This window comes from Myiozetetes cayanensis, unplaced genomic scaffold, assembly GCF_022539395.1.
Source record: "Myiozetetes cayanensis isolate MyiCay16 unplaced genomic scaffold, myiCay2020 scf1, whole genome shotgun sequence".
Taxonomy (NCBI): domain Eukaryota; kingdom Metazoa; phylum Chordata; class Aves; order Passeriformes; family Tyrannidae; genus Myiozetetes; species Myiozetetes cayanensis.
In genome coordinates this window covers 71,680,367-71,702,018 of record NW_026086604.1, presented here as the reverse complement: position 1 = coordinate 71,702,018, position 21,652 = coordinate 71,680,367, and the positions used below count along the sequence as shown (strand labels likewise).

The 21,652-nt window shown below is 39.6% G+C and overlaps 1 protein-coding gene across 10 annotated transcripts in view; it reads left to right on the top strand.

Moving 5' to 3' along the window:
* Positions 1-21,652, top strand: part of CTNND2 (catenin delta 2) — a 629,651-nt gene that overhangs the window by 569,565 nt on the left and 38,434 nt on the right. For all 10 annotated transcript variants that reach the window (XM_050328005.1, XM_050328001.1, XM_050328022.1 and 7 more), the window contains one exon: positions 20,697-20,907. In XM_050328005.1, coding sequence (XP_050183962.1) covers positions 20,697-20,907 — 211 coding nt within the window. The remainder of the gene's footprint in view (positions 1-20,696; positions 20,908-21,652) is intronic.

The window sequence follows — 21,652 nt, the reverse complement described above, 5'->3', positions numbered from 1 at the left end:
TGAGAAGCTAACCTGAGGGATGAAAAACTCTGAATTCCCCAGTAGTGCTTCCGAGGCTCAAAGTGCTGGTCATTACCTGATAAATTTTCACACTTGCATACTGGATGTCTGCCCCACACCCTGAAAGTTGTTTTATGTTGTTAGAATCCAGCCACCATGAATCCTACCTTAGTATTATTGCACCACTGTAAACTGTTACTTTACTACAAACTCCTCTCCCCCCCTCTTACCTCCTTCAAAAGAAACCCAAAACAATCAGTTTTGGCAATTTCTTCATGTCTTTACTAGGAAATTAAATAGTAAAACAGATAAGCTGCATCCTCAGACAGACAAAAGCGAGCTCCTTTGGAATATGATGGTATCAGGTAGGCTGGCAAGCTGGCATGTATAGTTTCCCTATACAGGTATTAAATCTTTAGCATTTAAAGACGTTATCCTCTGCTGTACAATACTGTACCACAATGTCTAAATCAAGCCCCAAAGAAAAGGGCATGTCTCCTTCTCTCTTGTAAGCCACTAGCAATCTGAGATACCAAGTACATCACAAGCAAAACCTTGGAGATGGGGGTTTTGAGGATGGATTTTTGTGCATTATCCACTGTAGTTAAATCTATTCTTCTGCCTTGGTATTGAATATGTATATTCCTTATACTGAAGAGCTCAGCCTCTTCCTAGGGAGACTGAAATTCATCTCATTCACTTGTAACCCTGTGTAAGCATCTTTCATTCTCTAGGACTTTTCTGATAAGCTATCCTCAGCTTACAGAAACTTCAAAGCTGAGACAAAGTTATGAAAAGGAGAAAGAAAAAAGAATTGCACCTCTAGTTCAAGCTTCAAACAATGCAAAAATTGATTAAGAGTCAGAGATCAGCGTCATTGTAACCTTTTCCACATTCTTATGAAAATTACGTGTTGTCTCTTTCCTTCCCCATGTTATTCTAAAATCTACGTAAAACTTAAGAGATCGTTAACTGTTATCTGGCAGTATTAATAAGAAACTGCAATTTGAAGCCCTGTGGCTAGAGATTCATTGTAGAGTTGCCACCAAAGTAAATAAAGTAAGAGAATTAAATTATTTACAAAGCAAACACTACAAAATCACATCTTAAAAACAGAAGAGTTCATTTGTTCCCTAGATTTGTTCAGTCATTCCTGAGGAGAAAAAACAATAAGTTTTAGGTGCTTCTTAAGTTGGACATTGGCCAGTTTTGTCTTGCTTTCTGTAACTGTGAATGAATAATCACGTGTCTCTTTCATTGTTAGGGACTATTAATGTGCAGAAAATGTCTAAAAATCATCTGCTAAAAGGAATTCTAAAAAACACATCATTATGACAAAACTGATAGAGGTACTTTCAGAAGCAGTGTTACTAATTGAAAGTTAGTATGTCATGAGCTTTCTTTATTACCAGTCCTGAGGCACAGCCTAGACTGGATTGCAACAGGAGCCCAGGAGAAAGCATCCAAGGAGAGCTGTTCGCACACTAATCTTTCTGGAAAGAGCAGTGCTTTTGAGTATTGACCTGTCAGTGTGCAAGAGCAGCTTGCAAGCATAAACTCAGAAACCATAAAAATTCCCTCTGAACCATTGCTTTAAAAGCTTCCAAGTTTGGACACTTGATTTGCAATTTTCATTGTTCCAGTTCTTTATGTAGACCACATGAAGACCTCATCCTAAACATGCAATGGGGCCATATGTTCATGGACCCTGCTTTTTCTGTCTTGTCTTGATGACCTAACAGAAGCCTTCCCTGACATATATGTTGTTCATGAAGACAATCAGTAAGAACAATGCCACTGCAGCACCACAAAGAACACAGCATTATACCCTGTTTGGAGGTTGAAGAGGTATAGTCATAGTAGTTGAATATATTATCGAAGCTGAGATAGCAGTCTAAGATTGATCTGTGTTCCTAGCTACTCTTGTTTCTTTCATTTGGACTCATTCTGGTTGGCCCATATCCTTCATGAAGTCCAGCATTCAGACTAGTAGTGGTACTTCTCCATAAGCTTTGCAGAGAGGAACATATTACCTGCATGTTCTGCCAGGAGTAGTTGTTAGTACACTTCTGTATAGCTGTCTTTGTCACTGCAACAGATCTTGTAACACATGCCTATCTTGTGATCTTCTCAGACTTCCTGATTCTTTTTTTCAGAATTGGTACTCAGTAAGTGTTCTTCATTGTGTATTTCTGCAGATAATCATCTCTTGCCTCTGTACAATAATATTATCCATTTGACTTTCATGAATTCTGTCTTCTTAAATCAAGATAGCTGAATTCTAAAACAGTTCTCAAACATTTTTCAGCCTCTGACCTTCTCTTTATCACCATTCATATCACTACCTGTGACACAGGATGGATATACACCCAGGATAGAAGATAGTCTACAGAACTTAATTCATACATTAATTCATACATGTTCTACAGAATTCTTTTGATAAATGCTTATGTTTCAGTTATGAATCATTAATATGTGTTCTGAGTAGCACCATCCAAACACTTTCTGCATGCTATGTGCAGCAGTTCCATGTTACTTTCCATTCCTGTTCTGCCAATAAATACGTATTTTCTGCTCTCTATTAGTTAATCTTTCCTCTTGCGTGCTCTTGCTGGAGGGTAGGACGGCTCTGAAGTGGGACCTGAGCAGGGTGGATAAATGGGCTGAATCCAATGGCATGATGTTTAACGAGACCAAGTGTCAGGCCCTGCACTTTGGCCACAACAACCCCATGCAGCGCTGCAGGCTGGGCACAGAGTGGCTGGAGAGCAGCCAGGTGGAGAGAGACCTGGGGGTTCTAATCAACGTGAAGCTGAACACGAGCCAACAGTGTGCCCAGGTGGCTAAGAAGGCCAGTGGCATCCTGGCTTATATCAGGAATAGTGTGGCCAGCAGGACCAGGGCAGTGGTTCTGCCCCTGTACTCAGCACTAGTTACTCTGCACCTTGAGTGCTGTGTCTAGTTCTGGGCCCCTCAGTTTAGGAAGGACACTGAGGTGCTGGAGCAGGTCCAGAGAAGAGCATCAAGGCTGGTGAAGGGACTGGAGCACAGGGGACTGTGAGGAGCAGCTGAGGGAGCTGGGGTTATTCAGCCTAGAGAAGAGAAGGCTCAGGGGAGACCTCATCACTCTCTACAACTCCCTGAAAGGAGGTTGTAGCCAGGTGGGGGTTGGTCTCTTCTCCCGGGCAACCAAGAGTAGGACAAGAGGACACGGTCTTAAGCTCTGCCAGGAAAGGTTGAGGTTAGACATTAGAAAGAAGTTCTTTACAGAGAGAGTGATCAGACATTGGATTTGGCTGCCCAGGGAGGTGGTGGAGTCACCAGGCCTGATTTAAGAAGAGAGTGGAAGTGGCACTTAGTGCCATGGTCTAGTAGGTGAGATGGTGTTGGGTCATGGGTTGGACTCTATGATCTCAGAAGTCTTTTCCAACCTGGTTGATTCTGTGATTCATATCCCAGAATATGTTCACATCAGAAAGAATGCAGTCCATTGTGGTCTTTATGTAGGAAAAATTCTTTTTAAAATTTGTACTGGGAGAAGAAACTAAACATGCATGTGCATACATGAAGAGACACATTATATTAAGTATTTCTTTCATTAAGAAGAGTAGCCTTTTTAGCAGGAGAGCAGCTAGTGGGACTGTATGAGCCATCCAGTGTATTGTGTCAACTATATAACACATATTTATTTTTTTAACAGTTTTCTAGTGATCTGCAGTTGTCTGTTGTGATGTTTTTGCATTGTATTGGTTTTGAATTTGTTTTGGACAGGGAGGTTAGACTAGAAAAACTCCAGATGTCCTTTTTAACCTCAGTTATTCTTGTTCTGATGTAATTATGAAATTTACTTGATACCAATACAAACATTTTTTCATATGTATCTATCTAAAGCCAAATACTTCTATGAATTATTAGGACATCATTATCGGACTCAGTCTTTGAAAGGAAAAATAATTCCAGGACAAAGAGAACCTGAACATAAATGACAGATTTATCTGCTTTAATTTGCTTTCAGAAGAGGATTTCATAGCTCAGAAGTGGGCCAGCTTCCAAGATATTCTCCTTGATGTTTACTTTTAATATTTGAAATAAATATGTACTAAAGATATATTTCAGGCATTTTGAAAGATAAGAATATGTTTGTCAATAAATCTGGAAGCTAACAGCTATCTAGTAGAATATCACATAATTGGTAAGAGAGTGTTTTATATTAATGATTTTTAAAGAATCTTTTCAGTATGATTTGCCTGCTATAAATTTCATACAACATGACTGCAAATATGTTTTGTATTGCTGTTTATATTAGATAAGGAGCTCATGTTTAAAGGAATATGTGGCTTCACAATATTGCTGTTAACTGCATCTCATTCAAAAGCTGATATGCCAATACTAATATTCTCTCTCCTTCCCTCATGTTTTTTCACAAAGTTTCATTTATATGGGTGGATTTTTTTTTAATGATATTCAAGATCCATTGAGCTTAGTGATGCCATTTAAATAGTGTATTTAGCATAATTGTCAAAGGGAAGACCAGTGACGCTTGCTAGTGCATTGAATCATATCCATCACTATCCTCCATCTGCTTTAGCCTGGATTTGATTCATAGGCAGGAATTTTAATTGGGTGCTTCTGCTAAGTCAAGACGAGAACCAGCTTGTGCTGCAGGAAAACCATGGCAAACAGGAGTAAAATCCTTAATTTTCCCACATAGTGAAGACTAATGTTTGCTTGACATAGTGCTAAATGAAGTCTTACCTCATTGCTCCTGCTCAGCTTTATGAGAGCAAGATCAAGCCTAAAAACTGACTTTTGGAATACTTGCCCAGTTCTCCCCATCTCTTTGGAAGTAGCAGAGGTCAGCCAATGTTGCAGAGGTCTGAGAGAGATATAATTGAAGAGTTTATGGGCTTTACCTTAAGCAGATCTCCTCTATCCAACTTGATCTCCAAGAAGGAGATCAAGTCCAGCATAACAAGGCTAACGTATAGATTCTCTGACTCTCGCCATGTGGGCAATTGCATCCCCATAGAGGCAAGAGGAGGAAATTGAGTGAATGCACAGTCCTGGGAATCCTCCCACCATGTGTTACTCAGATGTAGGTGAGCAGCTGTGATTCAGGTTAAAAAAGCAACAGTTTAGTGACTCTGAGCAAGCTCAAGTGGATGTCTGGAGGCAAGGTTTCTTTGAGGGCCACTAGAGAAAAGACTTGATCAGCTACTAGCCTGAAGGTGACACCTCAAGCTGTTACCTTGAAAGGATCAGCACCAGCACAACCCAAAAACAAATCACTTTATGAACTCATTGACTCCCACCTCTTGAGGAAGCACAAACAGAACTGCCTCTAGTAGATCTGTACTCTGATGGAGCAGTTGTGACTAGGATTCATTTGACACAATTTCTTTAAACACAACTATTAATGAGCTATATATCTTAAAAGCTGAGAAAGCTTTTTTATGAGAAATGTAAAAACTAGTCATGTTGTAGTCAACATTTTTAAGGAAGGTTATTGGATGCATTTTTGCCCTTCCTATGAGAACACAAAATTTATTTTCACCCTGCACTGTATCCTTGCTTACATACCTACTGTATTCAGGTCTTATATTGTAGCAGCTTCAGGTGAATTAAAATATAAAACTACAATATAATTTACTCTTTTCCAAAGCCTGTGTTGTTAAGAAGAAAAAGCACTCTCTTGAGAACAGAAATTAAACTCAGAACATTAGTATTATCTGCAAAATTAATTGACCTCTAAAAAATATCTATAAAGCTGAATACCTGTCCACTTCCACATGACTAGTGTGACACACCCCATTTCTACTAAATGTACCTAGAACTTCATTGCTGCAGCAGACCTCTGTATGGTCTGATACACTAGCAGTTCAACAGATGAATACTGTGTCTTCATGAGGTTTTTGCTTACAATTCCGAATTGCAGGAAAACCAGCAAATACTGCACTATGGCCTTACCCTTCCACGGATAAATTGTCTTTGAAGTTTTCTTTTACTTCTGTCCTTCTCCCAACCATTGACCATCTGTGAAGTTAGTATATGATTCCACTGAGCCTTACATACTAACCTGGATTTTCTTATTAAATATAAATTATTCTATGGTGTGCAATACAGCAATGTGAAACAGTGACACATATCCTCAGTATTTTTGTTTTGCCACAGATTAATTATCTTAAGTGCTCCATGTAGAGTTTTCGTGGTGATGACTTAAGAAATGTTTGAACACTGAAGTAATTATGGAATATATGAGCATTGCAGTATGACTTCAGTGGTTTTGATATTCATTGGAAGGTGTCCCAGTTTAAATGAGACAAGGGTCTTTTGCTGAGGATGAATTAGGAGGAAAAGACCCAAACTTCTCTTTCCAAACAATTATAAATCCAAAATTAAGAGGCTCCAATTGAAGGAAAACAAATTATGGAAAAGGGAAAATAACAGCCCTTTATTAAAAGGTATGTGTGTATTAACAGGAACACGAAAAAAAAACTCAAGTAAAATAACTAAGTAATACTCCTATACCCACCAATAATCCCCTTCAAGAACAAAACTGATAAACCGGCAAAAAAAAAGAAATAGTTCAATTTCTTGCACCCTTTGGTGCTGTTCCAACCACAGTCAGCAGGGGGCGCCGTCGGGTCACTGGAGATGCAAAATTTGTAATGTCCTGTACCATTCACCAGGTGGCGCTGTTGGGTCACTGAAGGTGTAAAAAACTTGTAGTGTCCTATTATAGTCACCAGGTGGCGCTGTTGGATCACTGAAGGAGTTGAACTTGTAATGTCCAGTGCCCGTCACCAGGTGGCGCTGTTGGATCCTTGGCTGCCACCGGGGAGGGGGAGGGGGAACAACAGCAATAAAACAGAAAGTTCTCCCAATGGAAGAAAACTCACAAACTTCAGCTGATTAGGGTCCGTTGTAAGCAGAACTTGTAGTCAGCCAGAGGTGAGCCAAGAGCAGCCGCCAGAAACTCCCCTCCGACAGGAAAAGAAACAAAGGAGCCCGGCAGTGTCTGCAGCCCGCAGCAGCCTCTCACCCCGGCAGTGCGAGAGAGAGAGTCTCCTCACCCCCCAGCCTCCACCCCCTTCCAGTCACACACCAGCCAGCTCCCCTTCGTTGTCAAGGAGACAAATCTCCATCGTTAAGGGCTCCGGGTGATTCTTTTGTTCAACTAAAATGGCCCATCACAGAGCACACACACAGGCAGGAGGAAAGGAAAGAAAAATTCTTTGCTAAAAATACGAACTATGACATTATCCACCCCTAATTTTTTTCCTTTTCTCATGCCACCATACATCTATCAAATGGAACCTTTTTTAACTCCACATATACATACATCATTCTAGACTATGTACATATTCACAAATACATATAGATACAAATATGGGTAGAGTTATGACCTGTTTACCCTAAGATTATATCTCCTTGGGGTATGCACCGGGTTTCTCCATCTTCTTGCATCACCCACCATGTGCAACCAGGTCCTTGGGCAAAGACAACTCCACGAATGGATTTGCCTTTGCTCGAGGCATGGTTAACCCAAACTGTTTTGCCTAACATACCTCTCATGGAACCACTGGGACCTTGTCCCCGTCTACAGTGTGAAGGGACTCTGATTGGGCAGGGCCGGCTCGATTGACGGAGCCTCTAGTGTTGACTAACCATGTAGCCTTTGCTAGGTGTTGATCCCAGTGTTTGAAAGTCCCTCCACCTAATGCTTTCAGGGTAGTCTTCAACAGTCCATTGCACCGTTCAACTTTCCCGGCAGCTGCTGCATGGTATGGTATGTGATAGACCCACTCAATGCCATGCTCTTTCGCCCAGGTGGTAACTAAACTATTTTTGAAGTGTGTCCCATTATCTGACTCAATCCGCTCTGGAGTGCCGTGCCGCCACAGGACCTGTTTTTCGAGGCCCAGGATGGTATTTCTGGCAGTGGCGTGGGGCACCGGATGCGTCTCCAGCCATCCAGTGGTGGCTTCCACCATGGTGAGCACATAGTGCTTACCTTGACGGGTCTGTGGCAGTGTGATATAATCAACCTGCCAAGCCTCCCCATACCTGTATTTATTCCACCGTCCACCATACCATAGGGGTTTCAGTCTCTTAGCCTGTTTAATGGCAGCGCATGTCTCACAGTCATGGATAACCTGAGAGATAGCATCCATGGTTAGATCCACCCCTCGGTCTCGTGCCCATTTGTAGGTGGCATCTCTGCCTTGATGGCCGGCGGCATCATGAGCCCATCGTGCTAAGAACAGTTCACCTTTGTGCTGCCAGTCTAGGTCCACCTGTGACACCTCAACTTGTGCAGCTCGGTCTGCCCGTTCATTGTTGCGATGTTCTTCATTGGCTCGATTTTTGGGCACGTGGGCATCTACGTGGCGGACCCTCACAATCAGCTTCTCTACCCGGGTAGCGATGTCTTGCCATATATCAGCGGCCCAGATGGGTTTTCCCCTACGTTTCCAATTGGTCTTCTTCCATCTGTCCAACCACCCCCACAGGGCATTGGCCACCATCCATGAGTCCGTGTAGAGGTAAAGTTTTGGCCACTTCTCTCGTTCAGCAATGTCCAATGCCAACTGGACAGCTTTGAGCTCTGCGAATTGGCTTGATTCACCCTCTCCTTCCATAGCTTCTGCAACTTGTCGTGTGGGACTCCATACAGCTGCTTTCCATTTACGTTTCATCCCTACAATACGGCAGGAACCATCAGTAAAGAGTGCGTAGCGTATGTCTTCTTCTGGTAGTTGGTTGTATGCTGGGGCTTCCTCTGCCCGTACTACCTGCTCTCCTTTTTCTTCTTCTGCTAGACTAAAATCCTCACCTTCCGGCCAGTTCGTGATGATTTCTGGCTCCGGGTTGGCTACCTGTGAGGGTCCTGCCTCCCCATCATCATCTACTGGGCGAACTGATTTGGTCTTATATTTCCTCTTTTGGATAGGGGCAACCTCCATTGACTTGTTTGGTTCCTTGGAACTGGCCTTATCTGGAGTCACCCTTGTATCAGACCTCTCACTTTCATTTTTTCCTTTACCCTGTGAGGGCTGCACCATACCGAGCACCTTTTGGTCCTGGTAAATCCTGGGCCTAACTACGAATATTAGATATGACACCGTGGCAATAGATATGACACCTTGCACGAGAAGCCCCAAAAGTAAAATGTCTCTTACATCTAAAGAGAGTTTAAATCTCTCAGAGGCTATTGTAGTGGAACCAAAGGGAAAATGTATGAAGGGTTGGGCAAATATACTCCCCTGTGTTTCTCCATAGGAATAGGTGCCATTATCCTTAAAACCCCAAAGGAGACAGTGTAGGTTAGGGCAGTAATATATCCTTGAGAACATATCCCGAAGGAAAATAACAGGTACTGAGTTTACTATGTCATAAAACCAGTGCGAGATCTCAAACATACTTATTGCAATGAGGGTCATAGTGTCTGAGCTGAAAAACATCGACAGGTGGGACATAGATTTCGGCATAATTATATACCACAGAAAAGCAGCGATCTTAGACTTCATGGTGCCTATAGGTTCACAAACACATATCAAGTCACACAAGGGCAGTTATTCCTTTTCCACTTTTCCTCTCTCGGGCCCCACGTTGGGCGCCAAAAGATGTCCCAGTTTAAATGAGACAAGGGTCTTTTGCTGAGGATGAATTAGGAGGAAAAGACCCAAACTTCTCTTTCCAAACAATTATAAATCCAAAATTAAGAGGCTCCAATTGAAGGAAAACAAATTATGGAAAAGGGAAAATAACAGCCCTTTATTAAAAGGTATGTGTGTATTAACAGGAACACGAAAAAAAAAACTCAAGTAAAATAACTAAGTAATACTCCTATACCCACCAATAATCCCCTTCAAGAACAAAACTGATAAACCGGCAAAAAAAGAAATAGTTCAATTTCTTGCACCCTTTGGTGCTGTTCCAACCACAGTCAGCAGGGGGCGCCGTCGGGTCACTGGAGATGCAAAATTTGTAATGTCCTGTACCATTCACCAGGTGGCGCTGTTGGGTCACTGAAGGTGTAAAAAACTTGTAGTGTCCTATTATAGTCACCAGGTGGCGCTGTTGGATCACTGAAGGAGTTGAACTTGTAATGTCCAGTGCCCGTCACCAGGTGGCGCTGTTGGATCCTTGGCTGCCACCGGGGGGAGGGGGGAGGGGGGGGGAACAACAGCAATAAAACAGAAAGTTCTCCCAATGGAAGAAAACTCACAAACTTCAGCTGATTAGGGTCCGTTGTAAGCAGAACTTGTAGTCAGCCAGAGGTGAGCCAAGAGCAGCCGCCAGAAACTCCCCTCCGACAGGAAAAGAAACAAAGGAGCCCGGCAGTGTCTGCAGCCCGCAGCAGCCTCTCACCCCGGCAGTGCGAGAGAGAGAGAGTCTCCTCCCCCCCCAGCCTCCACCCCCTTCCAGTCACACACCAGCCAGCTCCCCCCTTCGTTGTCAAGGAGACAAATCTCCATCGTTAAGGGCTCCGGGTGATTCTTTTGTTCAACTAAAATGGCCCATCACAGAGCACACACACAGGCAGGAGGAAAGGAAAGAAAAATTCTTTGCTAAAAATACGAACTATGACAGAAGGGTTGTTTTCAAAAGGCGGTACCACTTTTACAAGATTAATATTTATTGAGCTAAAGCATTTACATCTGTGCTTCTTATTTAACCTTTAATAACAATATATCATGAGGTTCCATCTTGATTTTACTTCTCTTAATACTTAAATGTACAGCTCTAAACATAAGAATCTTTGTATTTTCACCATGTTGTTGTCCTAACTGTGTATAAAAGCATGCAAACCCAATCAGTCTATCAGATCATACCATGGGGACAAATTTGTTCATGAGTTTCAGGCAATATTATAGCACAAGTAAATAAGCAGAAAAATAGTAGCAAATAAATGTTGATTGCTTCATGGACAGTGAAAACAGGATAATGTCTAATTGCAATTCACTCTGGCTGCTCCTGTCAGAATCTTGTTTTGTTTTAGACACAAAATAAAAAACAAAGTGGAAAAGAAAAGCTACTTTTTTATAAATCTGATTTAATAGCTTTTAACATTGGTAGACAGGCTCATTAATTTCTACGGGTGTTGGATCAGGGCATAGATCTGGAAGCCTAAACTTGACTTTTCCAAAAATAGATTATATTCTTATTTCTTCATTATGGTCTAATTTAAAGTCCCTGGAATCAGACTATTAACAAAATATTATCCTATCTCAGAAAATAATGCAGATAAAACTAAAATTCCACTCAACACTCACATAGCACTTTTCCTCTTCAAAGCACTTTAGCAGCACTGATTAATCATAACATTAATTAAACGACTATATTTTTTAAAAAAATCAGCCTTCCAAAAGCTCTGTTCTCTGCAGGGAGCAGGGAAGAGGATAGCAAGGGACTAAACCCAGCTCCAGTAATCAGAAAACTTAGCCTGCAGCAATTAAACTGAGGAATCACTTCCCTTGCAGAATCTTTTTTTACCTTAGGCTAGTGGAAAGATGAAAGGAAAGATGACAGTGCAGTCTAAACAAGAAATAAATCTGTTGGTGTGTAAAGGAGCTGCTGGTTAATTGGATATGTTTGCCCTACCTGAGTCAATAGGTAGGCTAACAACTCCTTTTCATGCCTTTTCTAGTTTGTATACCTGGCAGGAAATGTAATCAAAATTGTTTAGAAAGGAAATTATTTGAGTTATCGCACACATTGACTCCATCCATTCTGGATATAAAACCCAAACATACAAGAATAAATTTCTTGGTCCAACAACAATAAAGCCTGAGTTTGTCATTTTTGTTTCCAGACAACCTTCCAGAGCTAAGACAGCAGGGAGACAGCCAAAGCCACCACCCAAATCCCTTTTTCTGGCCAAAGGAGTAGGAACAACAGAAGAGCAGTAATAAGTGATAGTTTGTCTTAAAAAATGCTGAGTTCCTCTACTGCTGAGGGTGACAAATAGAAGCTTATTGGTGGAAATTTTTCTCCTTCTGTGGACCCAGCAGTTGTTTGGCATATCAGGTCAGCAGATAATTAGGCAAGTCAAGCTGAACTTTAAGTGCCTCATTTTTATAGTCCCAGCATGGGTGAGACAGTCAACAAATCAATGCTTACATCTTTTTCCGAATTCATCTTCAAAAACCAGGTTGCAAGTCAGAGAACACACCCTGAGTTGGGCTGCCTGTGTTTGATGTTTGGTTTTCTTCTCCAGTATGGGAGAGGGAGGATAGACATTGCTCAGCTGATATATGGATGAACATTCAAAATACAAGCCATCCACTGTGCTGGGTGAGAGGTGCTGTTAAGAAACAGAAAATCCATTTGGCCATGGTACACATAAATCCACTTCTGTACTACTTTTCTGACTGTTCTGCTGCAAACATATACTCCCCCAAAGGAGAGTTAGTTTCTCCAGAAATCCACAAAGCAGGCAGCATGCATCCCATGACAACTGCCAAAAAGAGAGCAGCAAAGATGGAAAAGGCAAAGATGCACAGCAGTGTCTCAATACACCACTCTAGTTTTGGCATTAGCTCCAACAGAACCATCTGAAGTGCTTCTGCATGCGAAGTGCAGACATGAATCTAGCCTTTAAAGCACATGTTGGGACGTGAATTAGCAGGTTATGGTAAGCTATAGAGCCCTGGAATTTGTTCAGTCTCTAGTTTTTAAGATAACTGCTAATATAAAGTCTGAGTATCTGCAGTCTTGCTGTGTGAGACACATGCAAAATATGAAGGTGTTCCATTGAGAGAGGAATAAAATTAGTGTTGCAAATAACAGCAGATTAAATAATTGTGAAATTGAGATACACAAGAGAGACAGTAGCATAAGAGCAATAGCTTTTAAACACCCTGGTATTTTTGAGTCTAAAATCTATGCTTGTAAACTAGCTAAAATTTCCTTTTGTTCAGAACAGTAAAAAGCATGAGCCTGTGGGGTATTAGGCACGGACATGCAGGGGTGTGAAGAAAGCAGGATCTAGCTGAGCATCAAACTGTAGGCATTAAAACCAGTATGAGGAGAGAGTGGAAAAGCCTGGCAAACAAGGCAGATGCAGAGATTTACAAGACATGGCAAGGGACAATGAAAACTTCACAGTTAAGACCCAAAGGTCTGAGAGGTTACAGCTCAAGGACGAAAAATTATTAGTCATGTAATAGAGGAGATAGGGAGTAGCTCTGAGAAGGTGAGTTGAAAACAAGAAAAATAATCATACAGAGGTAGGCAGGAAATGTATGTAATGGAAAAGTTATGTTTCTGGAAGCAGAAAAGCTGAAGGAGGAAGGTAACTGGATTAAAATGCTGCTATAGGAATGAAAATCTATGAAGGATCTGAGAAAGCATTTTGCTGAAAAGCAGTGATTGCATTGCACCCAGTTGTGATTTCTCATGGCATGTTCAGGTTCAAAATACCAAAATGCTTCTCTTTTACTTTGTCCAATGCCAATAGCTTCTATACATACTGCTCTTTCATCCTTGTTATGGCTGTGCCCATTGTCATTCCTTGATCTCCTCATACCATACCTTTTTGCAAAATATAGAGCCAACATCTTTAATCTTTCTCAAAAGATAAAGGCATATATATTGGTTCCCTTTTAGAAATTTGATTCTTTTACAAGCAAATCCCAATTGACATTGCCACACAGTTATTGCTGTTTGACATACTTTCATCACTCATTGGAAGTTTGAGGGTTTCTTCCCTAAATCTGTAAAAGATGACTATTCCTGCTCCCTGTAGAGCTTTATATCCCACACTACCGATGGTTGAATTTATTCTTGATAAAAAAGATTTTCAAAAAAGAAAACCAGTGACTGGCACATCACATACAATACATCAGGGAAGATACTGTTCCTCTTTGTCATGGTCCATACCAAATACCAATCCTTTATCTTGAAATCTTGCTGCCTGTCATTAGAAGTGCTGAAAAACTGAAAAGAGTGTATCATTTGTCTGAAGAGAAGAGGGAATCTGAGACCTCCACCTGGTTCTTTGTTCTGTCTCAACAGCCATGAACAAAGTTCACATCTATCCTTGGGGGCACAGGAGGGCATGTGTGTGTAATGGTTTTTATTCTTTCTGTCTTTTCAAAAAATAATTTATCTCCACGGAGTCTTAAAATTTAAATTCAAATAAACCTGTAAGGAAATGAAATCTGGCATTGTTCTCTAGCTTAAATACTCATTATCCCAACTTAAATGACAGGCTATGCTTAATATGAAGCAGCTAAAGCAGTGGCTCCAGGCCATGAGCTCTGAGCTGCTTACTGAAACCAGTTTAAGTTAATCCATCACTCATTCCCTTACCAATGACTGAGCTGAGGTGAGAGTTTTTTTGTATAGGGATAACTGCAGTACTATAGTCAATTACCATTATGTAGTGAAATGCTTTCATATGCATTTACTCTGAAGTGCTAGAGATTACAAATGTTTGTGCATGTTACTACCATAAAAAGTAAAAGGACTTGGGTACCTAAAAAAAAAAACCAACATTTTTGGCCAAACATATCTATGTGCCTAGAGATAAGCATTGAACATTAAAGACCATATAGAATCCCACCTTGTTTACATCTGCTTTTCCATAAGGCTGTATGTTTTCCATAGGTCTACTAACTCTGTGTAGGTATCTCAGGTATCCAAGGGAATTTGACACTGCATTAGCTCCCTCTGTACACATAAATTTCCCCCTACATACCTGAAAATGGTTTGATCTTTATTTTTACACCTAAATCCCAAACTATACAGAGTCCTCTGTTCTCTCACACTTACTAAAAGTGTTGGAGCTCATGCTTTGGGGGCATGCTTTTCAGTCCTATTGCTCCAGTTTTTTTCCACTTTGGTCTTCCAATAACAACTCATTATTCAATAACAATATGCCCTCAAGTGTTTTCAGTGGCAAAAAAAAATCTCCTCGTGAAAAGTAACGAAACTTTACCCTCTTTAATGGCATGAGTTTCACTGCTGCTCTGATGCTTACAAAATACATTGTATTGTCTTGGCAGTCCGAGTCCAGAGTTTGCAACATATTGCAACAAGCATAATCATTCCTTTTTTTGTGGACTGTTACACCCCCTCTCGCACCTCAGTATGTACTAGAAAATTTTCAGTGTTTAGAGAGGGGACAGGGTTCCTCTGGAACAGCAACAGCTGGATCCAGAGAGGCACTTGTAGGTGCTACATTAGTGCCAATTGTGCTAATCAATTATACCTTAAAACAGTGGTATCTGACAATGAAAGCAATGGTGCAGAAGTGAACTTTAAAATGCAGTAGTGGTATTTCTACCACTGCTATCATGAAATGAATACACTCTAATTTATTAGACTATCAGTTGAATACACTGACTCATGATCAAAATTTGTTCCAGACAAATTAATTAGACAGTTTGGGCATATTAATTAAATAATGATTGAAAGGAAGAATAAAAGCTCTTCCAGTCATACTCTTTCCATAAAGTCTATGAAATACTGAAGTTGAATGGTATTAAAAATACAAGGATGGTAAAAGTACCTAAAGCCACATATGTCTAAGTGTAGCACATGTTAGCACAAAAAGAAGAAAATTCCCTTGTGTTGTGACATACAGGCACCAGTAGATCTGGCATAGGATATATGTATCTTTACAATAAAGTATGGTGACATTTTGCCATTTTTATATTATCTAGCTACATATGTGAATTAATGGATATCTTAAAGGGGGAGAAAAATGGTGAACTATTACTTTTATAGAACAATCTCTACTTCTAGGACAGGGTTCTTAGCTTGAATTAGTAACTTTTTGAGGTTTCTTGTTTTTTCAATAGGTCAATTTTCCTAGTCTTGTTCCCTCAAACTAGGAACCATGTCATAAGTATTTAATAAATTTGCCAAGGTGTCAAAGTAATTTTTCAGAGATGACTGAAAATGGAAATGAAGTCAACGAGGTCACAACAGCAGTGAATTTGTCTCAAGGCAATAGTAGGGAAATATTTCCAGAAGTAGAACCTTATCTGTGATGCTTTTACTCTGGTTAAATCTACCAGAAGAATAGTTTGCTCTACCATTTGGCTCTGAAGGCAGAATCTCTCTTAGGCCAGCTATCAGTTTGATCCCATGAAGTAATAAGTTTCCTGAATTAAGTAATGGAGGCAGCTATTAAGGTGCTAATGAGACTTTATCATGCAAAGGAAAAGACATTAAATCTTCATTGTTGAAATAATAAGCAAATACTATCATCTTGCAGTCAAAGACTTAATGCATGGTGTTAGATGAATCACCCTCTTAATATGAAAGTGATGGAAGTCCTGGCTGAGAAAAATAACTTATTTAAATGTATAGTATGAGAAAAATGCTGTCCCAGGCACCCACAGGAGAACCCCTTTTCTTTCATGGCTATGTAATGTCTTTCTGTCTTCCTTTAGGAATGAAATTGAACAAATAAATATGATTTTTTTTTTCTTGTTAAGCTGTTGGCCGTGTTTACATATTATGTAAATCCTCTTTAAAAGCTTCAAATTTTTGTGTCTTACAATGTGTGTTGTTCAAATAAAAAATCAATCTGTTTGTAGATCAAAGTAGTTCTGTATGAACCCTAATGAAAATTAACAGTGCTATTTATTTTAAATATAATCCTCACACACGTACACCTCTCTTCCCAGGACCCTCATCAGTTCTCACTTCTTCCTTTCAGGGAGGATTCTTGTGCTACAAGCTGAATTGCTCAGCCTATCTACTAGTAGTGCTAGATAATACTTTGCTGACTAGTTTACAAGACTAGTTTCCATTACACATTTCAGTCTACTTTCAGAATAGGTTCTTAACATTAAAAAAAAAAAAACTAAATGCAAATGTTCTACAGAATCTAACACAGATTAATTCAAAACTCAAAGATCATATGTGTTGTCAGCTGTGTTGGGCTGATGCAACAATACCTTTTGGCATTATTTGACATCTGTGCCACTCTAAAGTAGAGCAAGGTTTCTTCTATACCTAATGCTAGAAAACCATGACTCTTCTTCATGTCTATAGAAAAGCAGTAGGAACATAATTGAGTTAAGACAAGTTAACTGTAACTGATGTTTTTTTCTGTGAATGTATAATTTATTACCTAACTACATGTATAGTTTTAGAAAATATGGTTATAATTCAAACAAGTTACTGTGGAATGTTTTTTGAAGTATATATAGTCTTCCACTTTCTACTTCCATGACTTAACTCTATATTAAAGCAAATTTACTACTTTTTAAATATGTAGGTGTATAAGTTTTGAATGAAATTAAATTAATGCCACATTATTTTATGGCTGAGGCAGGGGATTTTCTCATCCCACATCTATTTTCAAATAGCTAACACAGTGTTCAAAGTACTCAAACCACAGAAAATATGCTAACAGTTACTCTTGTTAATAGATTTTTAAGGCCATGTAAGCACTGGCTTAGATCAACTCTGTTGCCCAACTTTCCTCTTATTGCAGCTGGTGTGCCACCTTTTTGTGGTAAAGCCCTGGAAGGACGTTTTGAGCCATGATGCCTGTCTGAATTGTTGTCAGCTGCTTTTACTCACGTGTGTGGGGAAAGCTTTGTTGGAGGTGGCAGTTCTGTCTTCTGCTGCCTCTTGGGGACAGGGCAGGGAGGAGGAAGCCTGTCACCCCCACAGGCAGCTCCTGGCAGGACTTGGGGCCTGGCATTGTCATTTCAGGTTCTGATGGGGGTTGTCTACAAACTAGGCACCACCTTGCATAGCTGCAACAGCTGAAATACACTCACTAGATTTTAGGTCTACAAAATGTGTACTGTCAGTCTTCTGGCACTTGCTACTATCCAAAGGCTAAATTTCATGCAATTCTCAAGGGAAAAAAAAAAACTAAAAACAAAACAAACAAAAAAAGCCAAAACCAACCAAAAAAAAAAAAAAAACCCAACCAGACCCACTCAGAATATATTTTACACATAATATAATATAGTCTAAATACACAGCTGATTAAGAATTGAATAGCAGTATTGAGCTGGAATTACTAAAACTGTTCAGAATAAGGAATACTGTACTGTCCCACTGTTACATATCTATAAGAAACCTGTATTATTGGAAGTATCTAATACTGATTTGATCTTCTCATGCCTAACTGAAGGGTGTGCACAGCAGAAATGTTAGAACTGCTGAGCATTAGCATGTCCAGAATACTTATACTGTGCTTGATTGTGTTTGTTTCAGTTTTGCTACTGAGATTTCCCTGATAGCTCCAAAAGCTTTTATTTATTGTAAGAAGCATCCTGTGTGTCTAGGCATGTGTACTGGTATGAATACTATTGCCTGGAATACTAGACCAGTTCCAGGAAAGAGATCTGCTTGGGGCAGCCATCCAGATTTCCTTATACCCCGTGCTCAGGCTTGCAATCTTTGGCTGCTAATGGAATGATCATTGTGATCTGGTTCCACCAGAGGACTGAGGTGATGAGATGCTCTGTTGCAATTTAAGTGAGGTGTAAAAACAAAAAGGAACGTTGGTCTGTTCTGGATGTGTGCACAGAGTAAAGGAGAAGGTCTCACTGATCTATCTACTTGTACCTACTCCTGACAAGTGGCAGGCACTGAGATAGAAGAGTGAAAGCTACATCAAATCATAGTTTAATTTATTTTTTGATATACAAGCTTAATTTGATATATGTTGTAAACTGAAGTAATCACTGTAAGTGAGAAACAATTATTAATGTGTTCATGTTACACAGAACGAACAGATGCAGATGTAGATAGCATATCAGGATGTTGTACAACAGTGTTTCATAAATGTATAGGGGAAAAGAAGAGTTTCAGTTTGCTCAAACAAACCATTTCTGAAAGAGAAAGTGGTGCTAACAGCTGTACTATGTCTGATATTAACAATATTGCTTAAAATTCTGATGCAAGTAAATTAAATATTGAGTTCAAAGAAATAAAAATGTTCCAGGACAGAATTTGTATTGCAGCACACTGGCAAGATTCAAATGCTACTGCACACATTTTGTTGGGAATGTTATGTTTTTGATAATCAGGAATGCTTTTATATGATATATGATATATGATGATATATGTTTATATATGATATATATGATATAGAGTGAGTATTCTCTAAGACCTTACCTTACCACAAAATCTATTTGATAATCTTTACGTTTAACCATTCAGTACAGAGATTTCAGTTTTTATGTTTATTATGAATATCCTGTGTGAATACTACTGACTGCAGTTCTACCACATCAGGCAAAATTGTGACAAATAAAAATGATTCAATGTCAGATAGTTAAAAGATGTGACTTTCTTCTTACCTCTGCTTTCAAATATGGACACAAACAACTTTTATGAATTCAGAAATAACGTTTTTAATAAGTACTCATAAACTAATTGATCAGAACATTTTTAAGTTATCAAAAAATCTGATTAAATTATCATATTATATACAATAATCATACCTGATTATTTCATTCACAAAATGGGATGTAGATTAGATTACTAATTATATTTATATTTCCCAATTTTCCTGTCCTTTTCATCCTTCATGGTGATTGCTGTATGCAAATTCCTACCACAGCTGCACTGAAGGTGATTCAGAGTTGCTTCACTGGCCTAAGTAATAACTTCATCAGGCCTGCACCGTCTCAGGTCTTCTCTTCATCACATTGAAGGAGTGAGCAACCACTTACCATAATAGTGATCCTCTAGAACTGATGTGAGGCTTCTTGTGTATCTGTGCTGGTGCTAACCCTGCCCTACATTTATATGGATTTACATTTACATTTACACTACATATATAAATTCTCAGAAGCTGGTTTTGTATTATTTTCACAAGTACTACATGACTTTCAGGGGAAATTTTGCAAAAAAAAATAAAAGTCTGTTCATTGAAACATGAAAAAAATTATAATAATCTTAGAATCATCTAGGTTGGAAAAAACCTTTAAGATCATTGAGTCCAAATGTAATTGACAGAATTTATTTTTCATGAAATGTTCAATGTGACCATTGTAAAAATTCCTTTCACTTTAGGATATTTTAAGTTCTGGAGGTTAGTGTTTCCTTAAGTAACTCCTTACTAAATACCAGACTGGAATAGATGTCAGAAAGGCTCCCTGTCTGGTCAATTCCTTTCTGGTCAGTACAGCTAAGGATGTGTGGGAAAGGTGGTGTCCTCTCTGAACAATACAGTCTAAGAAACACTAATAAATCCAGTTAAATTACTGAATGTAGCATAGAATTAACCTTGTACTGTGAAACTGGTCCTTCAGAGAAGACTTTTTCACAAATAACCATGTTGGATTTGCATTTACTCTTGAGGTTTTAACAATTGATGCACATTTTATTTATAGTAACAAGTTGTGATTTGTTTGGTGGGAGATGAGGACTTGCCAAGTTTGGTAAATTGTGTTATTCAGGTTATCTTTATACGTATACTTGCCTTTACTATCATAGTTTCATACTCTTAAAGGGCATGATGTAGCCATATCTGAAGTCTCCAACTGATGCAGTATGGAAATATTACAGTCCATAATGTGTGAAATGCTTGAACATGCAATCGTATAAATGTGGTTTTCTCCAAAATAATATCAGTATCCAGTTAGATTACATGCAGTGCTGCAAGTGGTGCTAATAGTCTTGCATGTTTTCCCTGTACTTCTTCTCCATCACCCGTTATTGCTGTATCTTCTGAATTCTCCCTTCATTTTCTTTCAACAAAGGCAAGTATGCCATGAGGGATCTGGTCCACCGACTGCCAGGCGCTAACAACAGCAACAGCTCAGCGAGCAAGGCCATGTCTGATGACACCGTTACTGCCATTTGCTGCACTCTGCATGAAGTCATCACTAAAAACATGGAGAATGCCAAGGCCTTACGAGACGCAGGCGGCATTGAGAAACTGGTTGGCATATCTAAGAGTAAAGGAGACAAGTATGTTTTGCAAATCACCTTGCACCTTTTTAACCTCTCCAGTAGTTATTACTAGTCCTCAATGTGTTTGCCTTCTCTGTGCAATCGTGAGTTGAATTCTTTAGTTTCACCAGAAGTCATATGCCCAGTGTGAAAGGTGACAAGAAACAGACAATGGCAGTACCAAAAGTCTCCCTCTGCTTTGGTTTGTTTTTGATGTACCATCAACAGTGCAAGGAGTGCACTCCACGTGCATTTTAAGGAAGAGTAATTATCTACAGTAATCACTACCTCCGAGCAATTCCAGAAGATCCTGATAAACATTAGGGACCAGAGTAGTTGGATTGCACCCTGCAGAAGGGGTGACTGCTCCTCTTACTCTAGGAATGAAGAATATAAAGTCACTGTCCCTCTTCACAGCAGCCTTTTCCCTGCCACCAGCTTGCTGGTAAGGCAGGACATAGTAGAAAAACAGATACGTGGATTCTCCTAACTACTTGTTTCTAAGAGAGCATTAGGCTGCTTTGTGAGGCAAAAAAAGTCTTGCACACAACTGTGGCATTTTCAGAACAGCTATGGTTTCATCTTGTCTGTTTGCCTATGTACACACTCTTCATGAAGAGTTCACTCTTTATCCTTCTTTTGCCTAAAACAGATAGCCTGGTTCTCATATTTGTCAACCTGCTGAAGTATAGTGCAATGGGACTATGGCAGTTTGAAAACAAAAAGCCTTCACTGTAGTGTACAAAACCCATCAGTCCACCTG